Consider the following 22,458-nt stretch of genomic DNA (forward strand, 5'->3'; position numbering starts at 1 on the left):
TTTTTTCTGCGAAGAAAAATTTTAACTGAGGGCAGGCATAGCGTAGGTGGTAAATCGATTGCCTTGTACGCAGCCCGCACATAGGATTAGACATTTTTCTAACCCGAAAAAGAGGCGATTGACCTTAAGGTTAAAACATCTATAATCGAAATAAAAAAAATAACTCATCTGTACCATTCCCGTTACGTTTCGCAAGATACAATTGTTAACCCAGGATTCGTTCATTTTACGTAAGCTCATCAAAACACAAATCAAATTTGGTCCGAATTTGTTCGCTTCACCGTCCTGTTGAGATGTTTGGTATAACTAAAAACCTGTTTGCATATAGATTCGCTGAGATGTCCTATGTGTCGTAGTTAAGTTTTTAGCCAAATAACACCTGATGATCTACGCTCGCAATATCTAAACAAATGTTCCACTTGCAAGCAAATTTGGCGAATTTGGTCCCCAAGAACATTATTCCACTGAAAGTTGCTGGATTTTGACTGACAGAGCTCTTATTTGAAATGATATAGTGAAGACATACTGTCGTTAGAAAGCTTACTTATTTAATTACAAATTTTAAGTATACAACGCTTTATGGTAGTCTACACATTACAATCTACAAAAATGTTCCTAACAGTCATCATTATTCCTCTTTCGGCTACCACAATAATGTAATCCTTTAAAAAAATAATTAGATGGAGTAACCTCCTAATTCTATCTCTGCTGCCAAAGAAATCTCGTTCAAAGCCACCTGTCGATTAGATAGATAGAATAGATTTAATCATACTCGTTTTGCCTCTTTTATTGGCCATTTTCAACCGCAGATTAATATATTACCTATCAGATTTACTCGCAAATGGAACTTATAACCGCCCCCTCCCACTCTCCTCATCCACCCGGATTCATCGATAATCGCGAGAGGAGGAGTGAAGGGATCCGATGCAATCGGCACATTCAGAGCGGACAATTATCCGGGCTCGGTAGTGAACGACTTTAGTGCAGTTTTCAGCAACAATTGGTTAAAAATGATATGCACAAGCAGTCAAACGATCGCAACTATCGACAGTCCAGTCATTAGCTAATATGCGCTATTTCTGTCCGGTTGTACTAATGAATAAACCATGGAGTCGTCGTGATCTGGATGTGGTCTTGGTACAATGACTTTATGATTGTGGGTGTGAACACTAATATTATAAAACTCCGCTTCATTATACCTGGAATCGAGTAATAGTTGTAATTGTAATAGTTGAAATACATTAATCAAACCGCCCCTTAAACCAATTTGACATATCAAATGACAGCTAGTATTAAGTGAAGAGAAAACAGTTAAACGAATTACATAAATATTACAACCAGGGTGTAATTTATTACTTGAATGCGGAGCGAAATATGACAGCTAGACACTTTGTATGGATAGATGTTGAATTCCATGCATTCTTATATTGTGTGATGATATAGAGTCCCACAAGTTGGAAGTGGCACGTGGCTGATTAAAAATTTCCTACATCGTATCAGCTTTAGACTCTAAACACCTTGATCGGCAGATTGGTTTCTTGGCCGGATTTTAATTGATTTCCAAGCTCCGGTTTCAATTTTAATCTATTCTAGTTAGGATATGTATAACAAAAAGTTACTTGTTGTACACGTTTACTTGAGAAGTTTGCCTGCCAGTGACTACCGGTTTAACCCGTATGGACAAGCCTCCTATTGACGTTGATGGTGGTGAGGTTTATGGCTTTAGTTTTTCTGAATATTTGGAATATAATATTATATTTTGGAGTGTTAGTCCCTTATTAATCACATTAGTGTAATGTTCAAACAAAACGAATGTTTGAATCACAGTGCGTTGAACAGAGATAGCTTACGCTGCGTGCGCTCACTAATGCATTAAAATGAACAGTATGGGGCTAAGATTAATTCTATGTGATGGGGGAGGATATAGCGTTGTTGACCGATTGCCTTGTACGCAGCAAATATTGGTATGGTTTCCAAACTTCGTACATAGTGATAGATAATTCTCTATTTAAACCAAAAAAGAAGGCGAATGACCCCAAGATTAAAACTTTGATGATCAAAAAAATAACATGAGTAGTGAAAACATTACTCAGTCTACCTTCTCGTTTCGATCAGACCAGAAGTTAAAAATCTCTTCGCTATGCCGCTTTGTTACTCATACACTGTTCAAACAGCTGCTCTCTTGCTGCGAAGTGGAAATGAGTGAGCAGACGAAGATAAAAGTGTGCGGTAATTTTTTAATAAGATAATTATATTTGAATGCATTTTCTAGATTCAAAAGGAACGACTTTTCGTTCCTATTATTTGTATAGTTCAGTTATTTACTATTAAGATATAATTTTTGATGTAGCAATGTTGCAAACCTATTTGTCAAATGTAACAAGAAACTAAACTAATTCTAATACAAACTTACAGACTAAAAAGTGCTAGTCGTTTTATTAAATTACAGCATCGTAGTTAACCATGGAGGATGTTTCAGAAGATTGTTCTGAATACTTTAAAGCATTTACTTCTTGATAGTAGAATCAGAATATATTGGCTCTTGTTATTTGGAGATGTGTGCCTTTGATAGCCCAACAACGTACATTATACTAATTCTATCTCATTCAAATCTACCCGTAGAATAAATAAAAGGAAAATGATTTGTTATATTAGCATCTTTGTTTAGTTCCAAAAAGTTTATCATATCTTAATATTTACTATTGAAATCATGTCACTAAGGATAAAAAGGCACCACGTGTTTAACGCAGCTTAACTATTATAATTTACGTTGATCGATGATTCGATTATGGTAACACCAAACTTACTAGTGTCCAGAATACACGCACCACCCTAAACACTTCTGCAGAGCTTATGCAAAATTTCCGCTCACTAGCTTGAAAATAATCAACGTATCGCAATTTTCCACGAATTCAACGGTAGAGCTAAAAAGAGCATCCGGACGATCAACGTCGATCGTCAGCTTCATAGTAGCGTTTCCTGCCCCCCGAGCGATCGCTGGATCACAGTCTACAAATAGAGCCGACGCTGCCACGCTCCAGCCAATTCTGATCAAGCAGTCATTCGATTAAGGTGTCACATTTTTCCCCCGCGGGTATCGGGTTTGTGTGCGTGTTTAATTAGTGTGAACGGGTATTCAGTGCGCTAGCGAAATTCAAGAGGAAAAAATTCCGTCCGGGCTTTTTTTTCTTCGGTGTGAGTGATAACCAAGGGTACGAACGCGAAGCCGGTCTTCTATTGTCGCCTCCCCATATTTCTGTGTCTTTTTTATCCACTGCGACGACTCGCGAATAATTAATTGTCAGTGTTTCGAGTGTTCTAAAAACCATCCTAAAGATGCATATCTTACCGCAAGCCGTCGTTCAAATCTTCATCGAGGAAGTTGATGAGGTGAGTTAGTTGATTTTTCAATTGTCTTTTGTTCTGGTCGGCTTATTGGCGACGGTATGCTTTAAAGTCCACGAGGTATCCTATACGGAATGCTCCACGTTGTGTAATATTCATTAAGCTCATGAAATTAGTAAATGATAAAAAGCGCGCGAATAGTATATTACCGACATGTCTGTTTGGAGATTCGGTACAGTGTCAGTTCTGAAATGACGCTTAATATTGTAGTTGAAAAACAACGTTGTTACTACCATAAATAATTCTACAAAAATATTAAGCTGATCCGTTGTAATAGTAGTTTAGTGTGCGGTTTTCTCATGTTTAGATAATTAAATTCTAATAAGAAAATGCGTAGGATCAGAACTCTATAAATTTTAAGACTCTGAGCCTCCGAATTTTCTAATTAAAGCATAATTATCTAAACATGAGAGAACCGCAAACTAAATTCTAGAACGACGCGACAATTTTATACAATCCAGTGTTGAATAGGATGATCGAACGCAAGAAATATTTGATTTATATTCAGAGAATAAGCTTACTACAAATGGAATGGAGAGTAAATGTGGATATTATATTTAACCTTTAAGGGGCACACATGAATTTTTCTCAAATTTTGTGAAAATTGATTCAATGCTTTAAGACGTTACCACAATAATCTATAGATCTTTTTCACAGTATTGTTTTCAATAAAAAATGCGCATTTAAGGGTAAAACATGCATAATGGCCACGGATGTTTTGCGGTTTTCACATCCAGCCGGTTTGAGTGATGCATTTCGTAGCAAGTCTTATAAAGGCTATGAATGTTCAATAAAATCAATATTCAACTTTTCAACACCATATTCAAAGTTGCATGGAATATAATTAATTCTTCGCTCTAATAAATCGCAAGTATTTTATATTGAATTGTACTCGTGATCAATTTTTTATCGCCATTTACCATTTTTAAGTGTTAAACTGAAGAATACTGCAGTGCATACAATGAATAGAATCTCCAAAAAATATCACTTGAATAGAATTCATTTGTTTGACCTCCATCTTTACTCAATCGTAAGTTCATTGTTTCCGTTGGTTTCTATTGTTTTCCAACTATTGTCTACTCCAAAGCAATTTTCTACTCGAGAAAAAATTATTGAGCAGCTTAACGAATGAACTGTGAAATGCAGATTTTTTTTTATTTTCGACGTGGAATATGCATTTCTTTGCTAGTCTTTGACCTCATTTGGTAAAAATGTTAAATAATATCAGACTTATTCAGCAAATTTTTGGTAAAAATGTTAAATAATATCAGACTTATTCAGCAAATTTTTGAATATCTGTTGCTTTACACTGCAGCCTGAAATAGTAGTATTTTTGAATTTCTTGATACATGCCACGATTCTTAGATTTATGAATGCATTGGTTTGTGGGTTTGTGGAATCGCAGAAATTTTAGTTAAATCTAAATTCTCAGATCGATTTATTTTTGACAATCGATGTCCCAAGGTACAATTTTGGCACAATTTCGTTGCGAAATGTACACGAGCTGTTTCGACAAAACACGAATGCGATTCTTGGTGTCCAAGAACACAATGACAATGAAAATCTTTTATGGGGTTATGATCACGATCCCACTGGCAATAAAAACCTTTCTGACTGGGGAACGGATATACTACGATTAGTCAATGATACTAGTGTCATACGGTCCACCAGACTGGGACGACTTCCACACTTCTTGTTGCCTTGTTTTATTTCTAATTTGCATTCTTATTTTCGTATTATGGCTTTCCTGGATCCCATGCTTGCTATAATTCGGAGTTTCCCGAATCCTCACATTAATCACACAAATATACGGTTCCAAAAATTAAGCTTTCATCTATAAATTAATAGGTCACTGTTTCAATTTTTTGAATTCCAGAAGCACTTTTTACCTGAATTTTGCGGCATTGATTTTTTTCGGTTTCTTGTTTTTTTGTTATTTCTGAATGTATCGATTCCTGGGTTAGGAATTATATGCATTTTTATTCTCTTCTTTCATAATTTAAAGCAGTTCGTCGCTGTTGTGCTATCTTATGACAAACGCAATTTTGGGGTAAACTGAGTTAGATATGCCACATTACTAAACTAAAAATTCTCTACAAAATGGCGTTTTCATAATTTTAAAGATCCGCTTAATTACTGAGGTATAGCAAGAAAAATGATGAGAAATTATCAGTTTTTTTGCTACAAATCACTGTATCTTGAGACTGGCTCAAGTTATATAGAAGTTTTAGATGTTTTATATGAAAAAAAATTGAGGATCGCAATAGAATAATAATTTTCAAAATAAAAATAAAAGTATTTCAAGAATAATGCAGTTTTAGCTTTAAATTAAAAAAAATTGCATATTTGGCAACACTGTAATCAAGAAATACTATATTTTCTAGATTTCTGGATCAATTTCCTTTAAAATGCATCTCACCAATTGTTTATAGACGCAATAGAGCCGAAGATATCAATAAAAGCTAACCTAATTGATGCTTTATTTGTATAGAAAATTTTCAATGTACAATTATGACACGTCATACATTTTTGTCATCAATACACCCCTATGACACGTGTTAGTGCGTCTTTTGTTTACATTTTAGTAGAACTCTCAATATAGTTAATCGATTTTCGTAATATTTTTGTGACTAATACAGAATAGATAGAAGCATCAATTGTCTTCTATGGATTGTTTCTACCATTTATAAGTTTCAAGATGTTTAATTTCAAACTTTAAAAATCGTTTTTCTCGAAATGTGCAAAATGGCGCTTGTCATAAGATAGCACAACACCCTTTCATGTAATCGGTATAAGGTAGCCCATGGGCTACGGATTTAATGGTTTCATCTATGGAATTCAGTAATCTTAGATATTTGAGTTTGAATTGCAATAGTTTTGGGAAAAATCGTTAACTGTGTGAATCTCGGGAGTTAACATTAATGAACATTAGAAGAAAACTGCAAAATCTTCAATTTTAGCGATCGTGCCTCGTAATTAGTCAATAAATCGAACACATACTCATAATGTATCCAAAGGTGCTCCACAAATGTAAAGTTTTCGTCAATGTATTTATCGATCTCTGACATTTTTTTCTATTGCGTAGTCTGGTGGAAACGGCGGCTTTAGTAGATCGCATGTGCTTGAAGACTTTCAGACTTTCTTGTTTGATATATGTTAATTATTTGGATCTATTCGTGGACATCTTCAAAAATTCTTATATATGGAATATATAAGAATTTTTGTTGCGTAGTAGGTAGCCATGAAACTTACTGGAATCGTCAGTGCATTTTTGTCTTTCTCGTATAAAGAAAGGCTCTGCAATCACTCTGTAACTCGAATTTTACAGTTCTTATTTTTTTCCCTTACTTATCTTCCTTCCTTTTACCCCACGAAACTATCAAAGCCTTACTTCGTGGGGAGGTTGATTCTGTCTTGAGATACAGCGAACTGAAAAAATAGCATGGCGCTACCTAGGAGCAGAAATTAAAACGATTTAGTCTTCCACAGGCTACCTCTCGATCTTTCGAACAAGTTTACCGAAGATAGTGACCCTCTATATGATCGAGATCACGAGAATAACAGAATGTGCTTTTATCGAACTTTCCATTTCGCTTGTTCCATTTACATGATATTAACTAACTACCCCAGTAACAATTGAAGTTTTATTATTGTTTTATAGCAACTCATAAAACTTAGATTGCACTTATAGCGTGCTATAAAACTTTAATTGTTACTTGGGTATTTCAGATTTAATCCTATAGAAAATGTATCGGTGTATAAAAATGATTATATTTTGTCCAGAATATGCTATCTGAGGAATACCAGGTATTTGGCGTTGATAAATGTCCTTACCACGAAATAATACCGGATATTATTAGTGTTGTACAAAGTACAACAGCGTGACCGTTCGAGGGACATGTTTGTATACGAATTTTAAAAATTTAGTTTTGTTTCACCCTTCGTTTTGCTTATGATTTTTCACAGTTTACTTGAAGTATCACTTGATCCATTAAATGAATCGTCCTTGCAGCTCTTGGTATTCCTCTTCTACTCCATCAGCTTCTGCATAGATTGGAACCATTTGGCTCCCAACGCCTATTCGGATAGTCGCAGCGGAGAACTTCCGGTAGCCATTTTGCTCCCATTTTTGTGACCAATTTTGTTCCCGTTTTCGCGAGCTATTTGGCTTCCATCTCAGTGAGCTATTTATTCCGTCGCGACAGAATTTTTTCCGATACCGATTCCCGTTGCGTGAGTTATTCAGCTTTCAGTTTTGTCGCAATCCACTTGGATAGTCCATAAATCCCACTTAACGAGCCAACAAGTAGTTGGCGAAGGCGGTTCGGCGATACCGGATGGAGGCGTAGTTTCCGATTCGCTACAACCTACCGCGGGCGTTTCTCACGACCTAATCGGTCCATGGCGCCCGGTACACTGCACCGGTCGCCCTTGCCTTCTTCCCCTTAGCATAATCGACGTGACCACTAAAATTTAACTCCACCTGTGCTTTATAGTGGAAAATTGTCTTCCTTTCTTCTCTTTTGTCCGTCTCGAAGATTATTGTGCATTTCCGACAGTAGTTTTTCAATGCCCTGCAAAGGTACTCAACAACTCTTATGCTGTGCAACGAATGGGCGATTGCTTTCCAGCTAGCACTGATGTTAATTTCGTTTGCGAGATCTACATTGAGCTTTTCTAGAGCTTTGCTAGGGCTACTCGGAGGAGGTTTATGATAATTTCCGGAGTGTTGTCTGTCAGAAAATCCGAAGAATTAAATGAAACAACATAAAATTTGTTGTTTTTATCACTTTAGAAAAACCCTGTGTTATGATGGGTTAAGGGTTTTATTTATCTATATGTTCGTACGAGCGATACATAGGGGTAACTGGGTCAATTCGGACCTAGTAGGTGTTTATGAGGTATAGAACTGGAACCTGTCAACCGATCCACAAATAAATATTTTTTCCTGAAAGCCTGATCGATTGGCACATTTTTTTCTAAGGCTATTTTTCCGATCTTATGCCGTATGGTATATAAACGGTTCTGCGCAAAAGTACAAGAAGTATCCCAATTCTGTTCGGACCACCCATTTCTTATCGATTTTTTGCAATTGAAATGAATTCCTGGTTTGGCCCCAGTTATTCCTGTTTTATTTTCACTAAATTTCGAATGGTGAAATGAAATGTTCTCTTTGATATATAAAACTTTGTAGTAAATATACAATAAAAAGTAAGAGCTGGGCCAAATTACCTAAAAATAGGTTCTGAGCTACAACGTCGAAATCTGTCAACCGATTAGCGAATACTTATGTATTCCTGAAAGCTCGACGGATTGCGCTTACTTTCCTCTCAAACGGTTTTTCGCGATCGCGTATCAGATTGTATATGGCAAAAGGTCCGAATTGGACCAACCCATATTCTATTATTCAACCACCGATTAAACAAAAACAGATGATAGTCTCGCTCAATACAAGATATTAAATAAAAGATATTGTCCGGCAGATCCAAAGATCTATAGGGCACTTGATTTAATTGTTGATGCCAACAAAAATCTTGTTTTTTCGGCTTACACATTTTTCAAAAAAAGCGCTCCGAAACAACACACGAAAACTGAGAACCGCGAAATTTTGTGAGAGAGAACATGAAAATGATATATACGCTTTTCATAATATTACCATAGCTTACCATACAACTGGGGTCCGAACTGGCCATCGATTCGAATTGGCCCACTTCCCCCTATCTATGTATTGGCAGGAGTTTCTTAAAAGCAATTTTTTTACGGTTTATCCGTGAAATGAGTTTATATCTCGTAGGTTTATTCTTGAAAGCTTCATTTTGAAAAAAAAAATCATAAATTCGTTGAAATTTTAGTTTTCATCTCAAAATTGACATTAATACAAATCGATGCGTTCACGTAAATTAGTGCCAGAGTCTATTAGGAATAAACCGAAGTAACCAATACTTAGATACACATCGCCCGTTTAAATGTATAGATAAATAGACTCATAATCCTTTGTGTCACTATATTAAGTCCATTAGTTTGTGGATTTACCTTATTAAGAATATATACCTGACGGAAATGTTCATTTAATGACATTCCGATGTGAAAAAAAACATGTTAGTTTCACATCCTCCGCCATTGAGTGCGGCATCTCAACCGCAATTTCGATGCGGCCACAATCCCAATTGTATGGGAGAGCTGCCGCACGACAACATTTTCCTCTGAAATTATAGATGACCGTGTTTATGATTAGAATTCCTTCTACAAGGTCCAAGCTATTCAACGGATGAAAGATTTACCTAAAAAAAATCGCACATGTACGAAAAAGCGAAATTTTGATGTGGTTTTGAAAATGTTCGGCACTCCGCGATGCACCTGGACGCACAGAATCATTAATTTTTATGGGTTAATAATGAGGATTATTTTACATTTCCACTGTTGAAATTCTTCAAAAGACAAACTCGCAATATCATTTTATCGTACTAAAGTGATTCTGCATACGAGATATAAAGATTGCGGCATCTCTCCCGAAATTACCCTATGTTTATTTTTTCTTGACCGAAAGCTTTATACGGCGTTTTCTCAAAACTGTGTTTTTAAAATTGGCGTAGGGGATACGAAAAAAACTTGTGGATCAAATTTCTTCGTATTGCATTTATTTTGAAGGTGATGAACAATTGTTCTACACTGCGAGGATTCTATCGAAATTCACAAATACAGTGGGATTGCGAGCAAGTTTCTAATTTGGAAAAAAAATAATAACTCTGCCATTTTCCATCGATTTTGATCATAAACGGGTGTTTGGATGCGAAATTAAATGTTCTTCATAATTTTTCATTTAAACAATGACGCTTTCTAATAAAAATGTAGAGCAATTTTCATATTTTTAATGAAAAAATAGCAAAATAATGGGTACTTTCTCATTTCAAAACCGCATAGTCCTTTTAACAAAAATATACAACAAAGCATATTTCTGGAAAAGTCATTTCTTCTTGTTTCTAAAATACTTAGAGAATATAAAAACTGTTGAAAAATGACGGGGCAGAAATTTTTTTCGTGCTGAAAAACCTGAAAAATGTTTTTTTTGCTATAAATCAAGATTTTGAGAGTAAATTAAATTGATCAAACGTGGTTTTGTGTTGTATTTGACAAGATCTACAATCGTTATCGGACCACTTTAAAAGTACATTGATTTTTTTTATTTTATAGCACCATGTTATCAATTAAACGCATTTAACAGTATTCTAGGCCTGCTTAGTATTTCATAATTCAAGAATTTCCATATTGAGAGGATGCACTACACATATAATACAACATATACATATAATTACCCACAGTTCCCCTAGTATCAAAATAACTTATTCAGAGGTTTTCTTGCACATATAGTCAAATATATTTCGATACCCTGAATACACGAAATATTCATGTCGTCAACAAAGTCTTTTGAAATAGCATTTTTGAAAACTTTTCCGAAGAAATTAAGTCTCGAACTAAATTTACTTGAAAAGAAAATTTCCTATAATTGCTTTTAGAATGATTAGAACTGCCAAAATTATGTTATCAGAAGATATGCAGTTTTACGTTGTAAAATTCTGCAAAGATACTAATCCTCCAAAGTTGACAGTTTCGAAATAATGCTACCTTAACCGCAAAAAAGTTTGCGAGCATTTATTTTGCTTTTCTTCACTATTAAAGTTCACAACTCGGTAACGAGTCCCTGAATACGAAATTTAATTACGCCATTCAATTCAGCACTTAAATATACACAATTTTCTAGGAAACTTGTCGCTAGAAAGATTTGTTTAAAATCGGCATTCGCATATGATTCATCATCGATTAAGACACATACATTGAGCGTCATCAGCATCTGGTCGAATGGCATACGGATTTTGATTGCTGCTTGTCGAAAAAAAAATTGTAGAATTTTCGGAGACGCATTCGCCAACAGTTCGGCAGACAGTATTCATCATGGTTAGGTGTGAGTTATTAGAATCAGCCTTGATTTTCCAAATGACCTTGGGATTTTCGGAAAGTGCAGTTGGTGCTTAATGGTTCCACTCTGATACTTCAATTGCACTTTCCGAAGAGAAAGATTCCCTCACTCGACTTAAAGTTCGCTTAGAATAATCTATTATTTTCTTCTCATGCTCACACAAGAATGAACAGAACAATTTCATGGCTCGATAACAAGAGAAAAATCGCATATCGAACCATTTTTTCGTCATTTTCAAGAAAGCTTTCTTCTAGTATGAAGCATTCTGCTTGCATAGAAAACAAAGCAAAGCAACCTGGCGTGGCAAATACAACAGAGCCGAAGCTGTAACAACAAATCAAGAAGAATCAATTGCTTTTTCTGTTCTATCTCTTCCATTTGCTATTTTCGAATGGCTCGTGGTTTGTATTTGGTTTTGATCAACAATTCTATTTTGATATCAATTTGCCTAAAATACAATAAATACTTGAATAATCATTTGTTGTTTATCGGACATTCGATAATCGTAACGGGGGTTGGTACCCACTTGGAGATTGATATCACTATTATTATGCTCCAGACAAACACTGTTTAGAGACCGTGCGGCATCCAGCGGCAGAAGCCAAGGGTGGTCACTCAAGATGAAGCTATTGGATATCCGATAATCGCAGATTTTTTCTATTTGCGCTGTCAACAGAACTATTCCAACATTAGATCAAATTCTCATAATAAAAATGTTGTCATGTGAAAAACGCGAGCAAAAAGATTCTACGTTACTTTAGTAATTTGAGCTTTAGACTTCGTTACCAACACAGGGCATTAACGAAAATTTGGCATAAATATTTTTATCTACAGGAATCCATTTGGCTTACATTTATTTTATTCTGTTGGAATTTCCACCTCCAAAGTCAGTGTGCTACCCACCCGGAAACAATATAACCTGGGCATAGCGAGCGTCTTCCCAGTATATTGGTTATGTTGCACAGCTTCGGAGTAAAAGCCCTGTCGCATTCAAATAGCTAGCTACAAATAATGGTACAGAGATATATCGAAATATAAAATAAAAAAAACCAAATCTTGGAAAATCAGCATAAAAAGATAAAGATTTCAGTATATTTGGTAACATCATTTCTGGCAGATGTTTTGAAAACTAATATTTTACTTCAAAACTCTTATCTACCACCCCCCTCTCCATTTTTTTCTGGTTACGTTCTTGCAAGAAGTCGAAAGATTTTTGAAGTCGTCCTCTGCCAATTCATGGTTTTCGCAGCCGTCAATTCTGAATAACTATCCATATGTCAACATGTGAAATAGGTCGTTCCCTCGATTGAATTTTACGATTCAAGACAAAAGAACTGTCGTTCTGTCAAATTTTAGCTAAAAGTTTAAAAAAAATCGTCGAATGGTTCGCAGCCTCACATTATTCGTAACGCTGTTAAAGTAATAAGTACTGTTTTCAGGGTGGAATTTTTGGGCCGGCACCAACCCACAACCGGGGTCGGGAGCCCATCGCGTTGATAGCTTTTATAAAAAAATTTCTGCACGTTTGTTTTCCAACAAAGTGCTTATACTTTCATATTAAATAAATAACTTTAGAATAAAGTTGAAAAATGTACTGAAAAATTCAGTGCCCACAAGGATTTGAGTAATACAGTGCAGGTGTTCAACTGACTCGGAGACCTCCCGTGTGAATGATTAGAACATTTTTTCGTGTGAGCAGCAGGCCTCACTGGTTTTGCGTTGCCTGTAGGTACGCAATAAATGCAATAATCATGTTTTGCGACACATGTCCGCGAGATGGTCGTAAAATATGTCAATTTATTTCGTTTTATATCGTATGGTCTGCCCTTCAACTACTGCATCCGTCAGTACCTCGGGTTATGTTTGATTGTCCACAAATGCTGATTTATAGAACACATTTATACAAATTTTCTCAACGATCTGAAAATGTTTCGGGAAAATTTGTTTAAAAATTAAAACTGTAATTCAATTTGAATATAATATTATTAATTTATTTTAAATTTGATTTGTAATCCTAAAAACTCCGAGTAATTAAATCTAGTTAATTTTGAATCAGACTGTTTCTGTACTCACAACTGTCTGTTTGTGACTTTCAAAATTCAACACGCAGGAGACAAAAACAATACCCAACAAAATTTACTCCTCATCGCCGATAAGTATTCTTCACCTTATATCCTGTCCCCACCAATCGACTCGCAACACCTCTCCTACCTGTCAAAGGCAGCAGACGAAATCGTTCTACCCCTCACGGAACACCCGATCAACCAGGCAGCAGCAGCAGTATGCAAATCGATATCCGGAATGGGACTTGACCTCACGGAGTGTGTTGTATGTTTGTATGTTGAACCGGACATATCCCCGCTAGTGTTATCGATGACGATCCAATTCGATTCCACTCCTGCCTGTCTATCCAGTTCGGGTGCTGCTTTACCGTGATTCTGATCTGGCTTGATGCTTGTGGCAATAAAACCGAGTTGCCATCATCAGTTGTCCAACCGGAAAACTCCGAAGGGGGTAAGGGCGGTGGTCATAATCCAGTCAGCTGAAGTGGCTCAGACCTGACACTTATTAGCTGGGTTTGATTCTAGCTCTTATGTAGAGGTTGGACGGAAATGCAAGGTGATATCAGTTGATTCAAATGCAATTTATGCTGGACTCGGAGTATTGGTGTTATTGGACGAGGTGCTAGTAAATGCGTTGATTGTGAGCCACCGAACTTCAAACTTGAGTGCGAAGTTGAAACTGGCGAAAATTTTGCCGGCTTTGAGCGTGCGTGAGGCGTAAAATTTGGAACTAGCCGACGGCGGTCGCCGGAACGAGTGCTAACACAGATAGGCAGGTCATTTGGGAGGCATTTTTACGATTTGTTTTGGCTGTGGAATCGTTGCGGTTTTTTTTTACGGTCGAACATGTCGGTGGTACTGTGGGTAGTTTTTTTTTGTATTTTCATGTGCTCACAGCTGTGCAGTTATTCAGTCGGTCAGATGCATTGTCCGCACTGGGGGAGAGCTTTTTGTTATTTCTTGATCTGACACTGGCGCTGCTGGCCGTCACTGGTGAACTTGAACTTGACGGTGGCTATTGAGAGTGTAAAACTGCAGCAACGCTAGATGGTTGCTTTATGTGGATCAAATGATACGCATGGACTGGAAATAGATGGATTGATCATCTGTTGTTGGTATTGCTTGAACTAAATCCGATCAAATTGGGAGAGACACGCTTTCAGATTGTTTCAAATAATATTTTCACATTTTTTAAAAAGAACCAAATTACTGTTAACAACAATAATGGTCTCGAATGTTTGTACACAAAACATCCATTTGATCACTTAAGGTACCACCAAGTTATAAGTTGAAATTGCTGTTACTTTCACGAACATTTATTTTACCATAATATAGCTGTATGTTCCAAAATACCGTCGTGATCAATTCATTCATATGTTTTGAAGTACTGGGTTCCTAGACGGAAAGATAATTCATCCAAATATTACTCAAAAAAAATTTTTTTTTTTAAATTTTGACCTTGTTGAATTTTGGTCGATTTGAGTTTAAATTTATTTGGTTTTTCACAGAAAGAAACAGAAAAATGGATGAAATTTAGATGTATTGTGTTCATTCTGAAGAAGTTCTCAAATTCATTCGATACACAAATATTTTGTTTAAATAATCGATTGTTGCTTGAAACCTGTTCAGCATTGAAAATAGCAAATTGGAGTTTTGTGTTTGGAAATGTAGAATGATTATGATTTTGTTTTTGTGTCAAGTCAATAAATTTAATGCAGAACGGTTTTGTGGGGTACATTTGTACCCCAGAGCTAATTGCAATCCCTGTTATTCCGTTACGGTTTATCTAAAATACAAGCAATCCTTATCATAAATCTATTTGAACATTAAACTTCCATAAAAGCAGATGCAACCTATTTGATTCACTTGACCAACTTAACAGTGCCCGCTTAAAGTTTGTCTGGGGTACTAATGTACCCCACAAAACCGTTTACGTTAGTGTTTTGTCATGTGTACTGTACATGATTCGGAAAATTTATTATATCTTTTTTTTAAATATCAACATATAGTAAGCGAGAAACTTGTGTGAAATTGTAGAAACTTCAACAAAAAAAAATGTGGTTGGATCGTTATCGTATTTTTTGCTTTTGCGAATAAAAGAGGCAAAATGCATTCGTTAATATGATTTGTATATAATATACACCAAGCACCACTCGGTTCGTCATCTTCTGTAGCCCAGGCTCAGGAAAATTCTTACTTTTTATACGGCTCTACCTCTCCCTTCGACGCCTTATACTGTTTTATCACCGTTACTGCATTTTGTTATACCTTTACTGTTTGTATTGGCGTTTGGTGTTCAAAAAAGCATCGGAATAAATATACTTTTTGACCAGTTTTGAATAATTGACTATTTCTTCAAAAGGCAATTTAATAATCTTCGCAACGCCATATACATGATCAAAATCGGTTAGAAACTACCGAGGTTATAACAATACAGCATACTTTACGAATGATTTTAGAATAGAATATCCAATTTAATTATAAATCCAATGGAATAATAGATATATTCAGGAGCGATTTTAGTTCTGGGGTACAAATGTACCCCACAAAACCGTTTACGTATAGAAAAAGTCACGAAACCGTTGTAGGGTTAATATAAAGCGATTTGATTTAATTATTCTTAACACTCGGAATACCAAGGGGGTAAAAAGTTACGCGGACTACCAAGGGGGTCTAAAAAAATGGGAACGCTTACTTTGACCGATCATATCTCCGCCGTTACATAATCGATTTTAAATCTGTCTTCACCAATAGAAAGATATGTCTTTTGTGAATACGTCATATTAAAAAATGGAAGAATAGAGTTGTCTACCGTAAGTTACAGTAAAAAGAGTATAACAAAGTCAGTGAGAAAAAAAATGGGAACGCTTCTTTGACTTGCCATATCTTAGCTGTTTGCTCACCAATTTTAATTCTTTCTTCACCATTGGATAGGTAAATCTTTTATAAAACAGTGAACAAAGAATGATGGAAATCAAATTTGTATATCTGAAGTAATTGTAAAAACAGTAATTGAGAGTCAGTACAGACGAAATGACTTTTTCTGTTCAAACAATCGTATCACGACCGTTTGTCAACCAATTTCAATTTTCCTTACACCAATGCAATCCTTAGAGCTTCTAGACTTGTAATATATGCAATAAATAGTAGATTTTCAAAAATTACTATACTTTTTCGAGTTTTTAGGAGATAGGATTTTTACAATGTACGTAGCATACGGTTGATTGAAATTCTTTGCGACTTGTTAGATTTACGGTTTGAAAATTACCTGTTTACTCAATAGTTCTACATATTATACATGGATATTATTATATCAAAATGATTGCACAAACGTGGAGAAACACATTATTGTATGTAAGTTACTAAATAATAGAGTGTGTTAGGACGATTCAGTAAATACGAAGAAGTTCAGAATTTTAAAATATTCGTCATATAACTTTAAATTTGAAGCGATGACCTATACATTTTAATACATCAGTCGATTGTAATTGATGGCGGCTACAATTTCTGAAAAAATATATTTTCTCAAAAAATAGCCAAAAGTACGTAGAAGTACAGAAATTCCATTTAGTTGGCAAATAACGTCGAGTTCAAAGTGATGGCCTATACCTTTTTATATACCAATCGATTATAATTGATTTTGGTTACAATTTCTGGAAGAACGATTTTTATATTTTCTCAAAAATAGACAAAAGTACGTAGAACTACAGTAATTTCATTTAGTTGACAAATAACTTCAAGTATTCAAAGCTATCACCTATGCAATTTATACACCAATCGATTGTAATTGATTTTGGCTACAATTTCTTAAAGAACATATTTTTATATTTTCTAAAAAAAATAGCCAAAACTACGTATAAGCACAGAAATTTCATTTAGTGGGTAAATAACGTCGAATTTTAAGGGATGATTTATACTTTTTTATACACCAATCGATTGTAATTAATGGTGGCTACAATTTCTGAAAGAACACATTTTTATATTTTCTCAAAAAATAGACAAAATACGTAGAAGCACGGAAATTTGATTTAGTTGGCAAGTAAGGTCAAATTCAAAGTGATGACTACACTTTTATATATACCAATCGATTGTAATTGATTTCGGCTACAATTGTTACAAGATAAACTTTTTATATTTTCTTAAAAAAACGACAAAAATACGTAGAAGTACAGAAATTTCGTTTGATTGACAAATAACTGCAAATTAAAAGGGAAGACCTACACTATTTATACACCAATCTATTGTAATTGATGGCGGCTACAATTTCTGATAGAACAATTGTTTATATTTTCTCAAAAAATAGCCAAAAATACGTAGAAGTACGGAAATTTGTAGTTATGTGCCAATCAGACGAAATTTCTGTACTTCTACGTATTTTTGTCGTTTTTTTGGGAAAATATGAAAAGTTTCTCTTGCAGCAATTGTAGCCGAAAGCAATTACAATCGATTGGTATATACATAAAAGTGTAGGCCATCACTTTGAATTTGACCTTATTTGCCAACTACATCAAATTTCCGTACTTCTACGGATTTTGTCTATTTTTTGAGAAAATATAAAAATGTGTTCTTTCAAAAATTGTAGCCGCCATCAATTACAATCGATTGGTGTATAAAAAAGTATAAATCATCCCTTAGAATTCGTCGTTATTTGCCCACTAAATGAAATTTCTGTACTTGTACGTATTTTTGGCTATTTTTTGAGATAATATAAAAATTTGTTCTTTAAGAAATTGTAGCCAAAATCAATTACAATCGATTGGTGTATAAATGGAATAGGTGATAGCTTTGAATACTTGAAGCTATTTGTCAACTAAATGAAATTACTGTAGTTCTACGTACTTTTGTCTATTTTTTGAGAAAATATAAAAATTGTTCTTCCAGAAATTGTAACCAAAATCAATTATAATCGATTGGTATATAAAAAGGTATAGGCCATCGCTTTGAATTCAACATTTTTGCCAACTAAATGAAATTTCTGTACTTCTACGTACTTTTGGCTATTTTTTGAGAAAATATAAAAATGTGTTTTTTCAGAAATTGTAGCCGCCATCAATTACAATCGACTGGTGTATTAAAATGTATAGGTCATCGCTTCAAATTTAAAGTTATATGACGAATATTTTAAAATTCTGAACTTCTTCGTATTTACTGAATCGTCCTAACACACTCTATTATTTAGTAACTTACATACAATATTGTGTTTCTCCACGTCCGTGCAAACATTTTGATATAATAATATCCATGTTTAATATGTAGAACTATTGAGTAAACAGGTAATTTTCAAACCGTAAAACTAACAAGTCGCAAAGAATTTCAATCAACCGTATGCTACGTACATTGTAAAAATCCTATCTCCTAAAAACTCGAAAAAGTATAGTAATTTTTGAAAATCTACTATTTATTGCATATATTACAAGTCTAGAAGCTCTAAGGATTGCATTGGTGTAAGGAAAATTGAAATTGGTTGACAAACGGTCGTGATACGATTGTTTGAACAGAAAAAGTCATTTCGTCTGTACTGACTCTCAATTACTGTTTTTACAATTACTTCAGATATACAAATTTGATTTCCATCATTCTTTGTTCACTGTTTTTATAAAAGATTTACCTATCCAATGGTGAAGAAAGAATTAAAATTGGTGAGCAAACAGCTAAGATATGGCAAGTCAAAGAAGCGTTCCCATTTTTTTCTCACTGACTTTGTTATACTCTTTTTACTGTAACTTACGGTAGACAACTCTATTCTTCTATTTTTTTAATTCGACGTGTTCACAAAAGACATACCTGTATAGTGGTGAAGACAGATTCAAAATCGATTATGTAACAGCTGAGATATGACCGGTCAAAGTAAGCGTTCCCATTTTTTTTACCCCCTTGGTATTCCGAGTGTTAATAGAAACCAGTTTTAAAAGCTAGATTTTACACCAAAATGGTTGTAATATAATTGCAGACTACAGACGATTATGATGCTTATCTGATTTGTCACAGAATGATTCACTGCCTGGCAAAGGCAAAAAATAATCAATTTTCACACGTTTACAGCTAAACAAGTCTCCCTTTCTAATAACTTTGCTACATTAGCCATTATCGGAGCAATTAGAGGTAAACTTCATTGAGCCGTCAGCGGCGAGTGCCAGACCTGCCAGCCTCAGCCTCGCTAGAAGTGTTAATCGCGTCAGATCCATATTTTCTTTTCCGAAGCTCTAGAATGATCACTGCGGACACGTAATTATTCTAATAGGAAATAATTTGTCTTCAATTATAGATATCATGAGATCGTGCGTGTTTTTTTTTCTTTCTTTCGCTTCAATCTGCATCGCCTGGGAAGTGTCGGTCCTTTGTGTCATGAATGAACCTGAACTCAATGATGAATGAAATCGGAAAGTGGGATGCACTGAATGCTATCGCAGCCGGCCTAATCTTTGCCCGATAGTGGCTATATTTCGCTGCTCAAAGATAATCTGGGATGAAGTTGTGATTGAATGAGCAGTTGATTCATTTGAACGACCCTTGCCTCCATCAGTAATTATATGTATTGTTGAGCCATTTAATCAGTATTCTGATGTTCTAGTCGCACTGTTTTGCTTTGAAACGGAAAGTTCCATATTCCTTCGGAGGTATGATAACATCATCTGACCACGTAAATTATGTAAATGACAAACTCCGAACTGGCAGTTTTTGGCAAGCATTGCTACCCCTATCAACGGTATAGGTACTACCGATATACCTGAACTAGTATGGTGTTTTCTTGATACGTCCCATTTCCACAAAAGCTTTATTTTTACCTCTTTAGAGTCTACGAAGTGAAGTTCCATAATCATTCGCAAACAGGTACTCTTGGTTCTCCCCAGTTTCTATCAAGATTGCTGCTCTTGGGTTTTTCCTTTTGGAGTACATACCTGATGTAGTAGAATCACGACCTGTATTTTTAATTTGAACGAAAACCGATCCCAACTGTCTTCTATTTTACAGTCATTTGATAGCACCTAAACACATTACACTAATCACATCAATCATTTTTAAAAAGCTGTACACGTCGAGTCTCTTTTCCTTTTATCCATACCTATTCTTGGCACATACATGTCAATCGCAAATCTAGCAGAAGCTTAACTTATTGCTTTTCAGGATAATAAAGCAAATTCGATATGGGTTAAAGTGACCCGAAGTACTGATAGGCTATTGTTTTCAAGTCGTGGATCCATGGTGACCAGGGCTGCACAGAGAAACTACGGGCCCGTGGGTCCAGCACAAGGGCCCCCTCCATCATTGTAGATTTTTTGAACACAGAAAAAATTAAGTTCGATATTAATTTTAAAAAAATGGTTCTCTGCTGTTAAGTATAGTGCATATAAACTTTTGTAACAGAACTGTAGTAGAATACACTGAGTACTGTAAATTCAAATGATTTTTTTTGTTATTTTCCGTCGGGCTCTATGCCTATCACCGATGCCATAGAGGTTTTTCCACAACCAGATATCGGGTCATCAACACATGGACCGGGACCAACGGCTCTACTTGCCTTGTGAAAAAAGTCGTGACACAGAGTTTTCATCTCAGAAAATCTCACCGACCTCGGCTGGGTTAAGTGGCAGTCACGCTTACCACTCATCTACTAGCACAGTCTCTGATCAAAATTTGGTCAAATAAGAATACATGTAAATTGATTAATTTTTTTTTATTAAAGAACCAATTTTTCATAACTTTAATTAGTATAGAATACAGAAAAATATTCAGTTAAGCCTTCGGTTAAGCGTGTTTTAACTACTGCCATCAAATTTCAAACAGCCACCTCGTCCATTTTGTTCGTCATAGGCAGTTCACTTAAACGGTTTTGGGTCTTCTTCAGGTTCCGCTTGACGATGGACCAATAGTCCTCAATTGGGTCGTGCTCTAGTGTGTAGGGAGGGTTCTTGCACTTGGGCACCACCTGGACATTGTTGGCGGCATACAATTACATGTTCTTTTTCTGTAATGGCAGGATTCTCAATCCGGACAAAATAGCATAGAACGATCGTGTCGCTTTATGAAAGGTAGCAAACGTTTTTTCATTCACCCTTTCACGTAAATTTCCTAGTGGAAGGTCTCGGTTGCAATGAAAATGGCACTTTTGAAACCACAAATACAGAAAGCTTGCCAAACCAGATATTTCTGTGTGAACTTCAGCAGCTTCAAAGTATCGGCCACTTGTCCCTTTTGATTGGTATTATGCTAATGCTAGTTAATTTGGCTACTTTGAATGATTTCGGTAGCTCGGCGTGCTAGAAGTTCGGATTTAGCCGAAACTCGAGCAAAATTTTGCTGTTATGTTCATCTTGCTTGGACAACACTAAATAAAATAATGGGGAAGTTGTTCAAATGATAATATGGCCTGTGTTATGTCAAAGAGGACCAACTGCCATTTTGAGATACATGCTCTAAAAACGCTATCGCATCCAACATAGCACTAGCAACACCCACATCTATTTATTTTTGGGAACACAAATAGTAAATGAAAGCGAAGAATTTTTTTTTTGGCTTGCTATGTTAATGGTAAGTTATGTAAAAATGCTTTTTAACTTGAAAAATACTAGCAAAAATTATGGCGCTCAGTTCGTTTTGGCATAACGCAGGCTAAATAAACAAAATAGAAAACAAGAAATACAAAATTGTTTTAATGGGCAAAAAAGAAAAGTGCTGAAGGTAATGGAATACAATAATAAAGAAAAGTTGACGAATATTGAAAAAAATCCATGCGAAAGAAAACCATTAATTTTAAAACTGATAAATAGAGAACAGAAAACTTCACAACAAAATAAAACTAAACGAAAAAATATTAAAAATTTTTTTTTTTAGAAATCAAGAGATGCTTAATAATGGAAAATATGACGAAATTCCAAAAAATGGAAAAAAAATTTAAACTAAGGAAGTTAGTTAAAAAAATTTCTGGTTAATGTGGATTTTCGTGTTCTTTCTTGATTAGTTGTGTTATTCAGAATTCGTTTCTCGAGTCCTATTTGACCAATTAGTCGGTGTTAA

The 22,458-nt window shown here is 35.2% G+C and overlaps 1 protein-coding gene across 1 annotated transcript in view; it reads left to right on the top strand.

Annotated features, from left to right (window-relative positions):
- The first annotated feature begins 3,027 nt into the window (after positions 1-3,027).
- The window catches only part of LOC131691281 (tyrosine 3-monooxygenase), a 133,208-nt gene continuing 113,777 nt past the window's right edge, over positions 3,028-22,458 (top strand). Inside the window, exon 1 of the mRNA XM_058977564.1 lies at positions 3,028-3,390. Coding sequence (XP_058833547.1) covers positions 3,337-3,390 — 54 coding nt within the window. The 5' untranslated portion in view covers positions 3,028-3,336. The remainder of the gene's footprint in view (positions 3,391-22,458) is intronic.

This window comes from Topomyia yanbarensis, chromosome 3, assembly GCF_030247195.1.
Source record: "Topomyia yanbarensis strain Yona2022 chromosome 3, ASM3024719v1, whole genome shotgun sequence".
Lineage (NCBI taxonomy): Eukaryota > Metazoa > Arthropoda > Insecta > Diptera > Culicidae > Topomyia > Topomyia yanbarensis.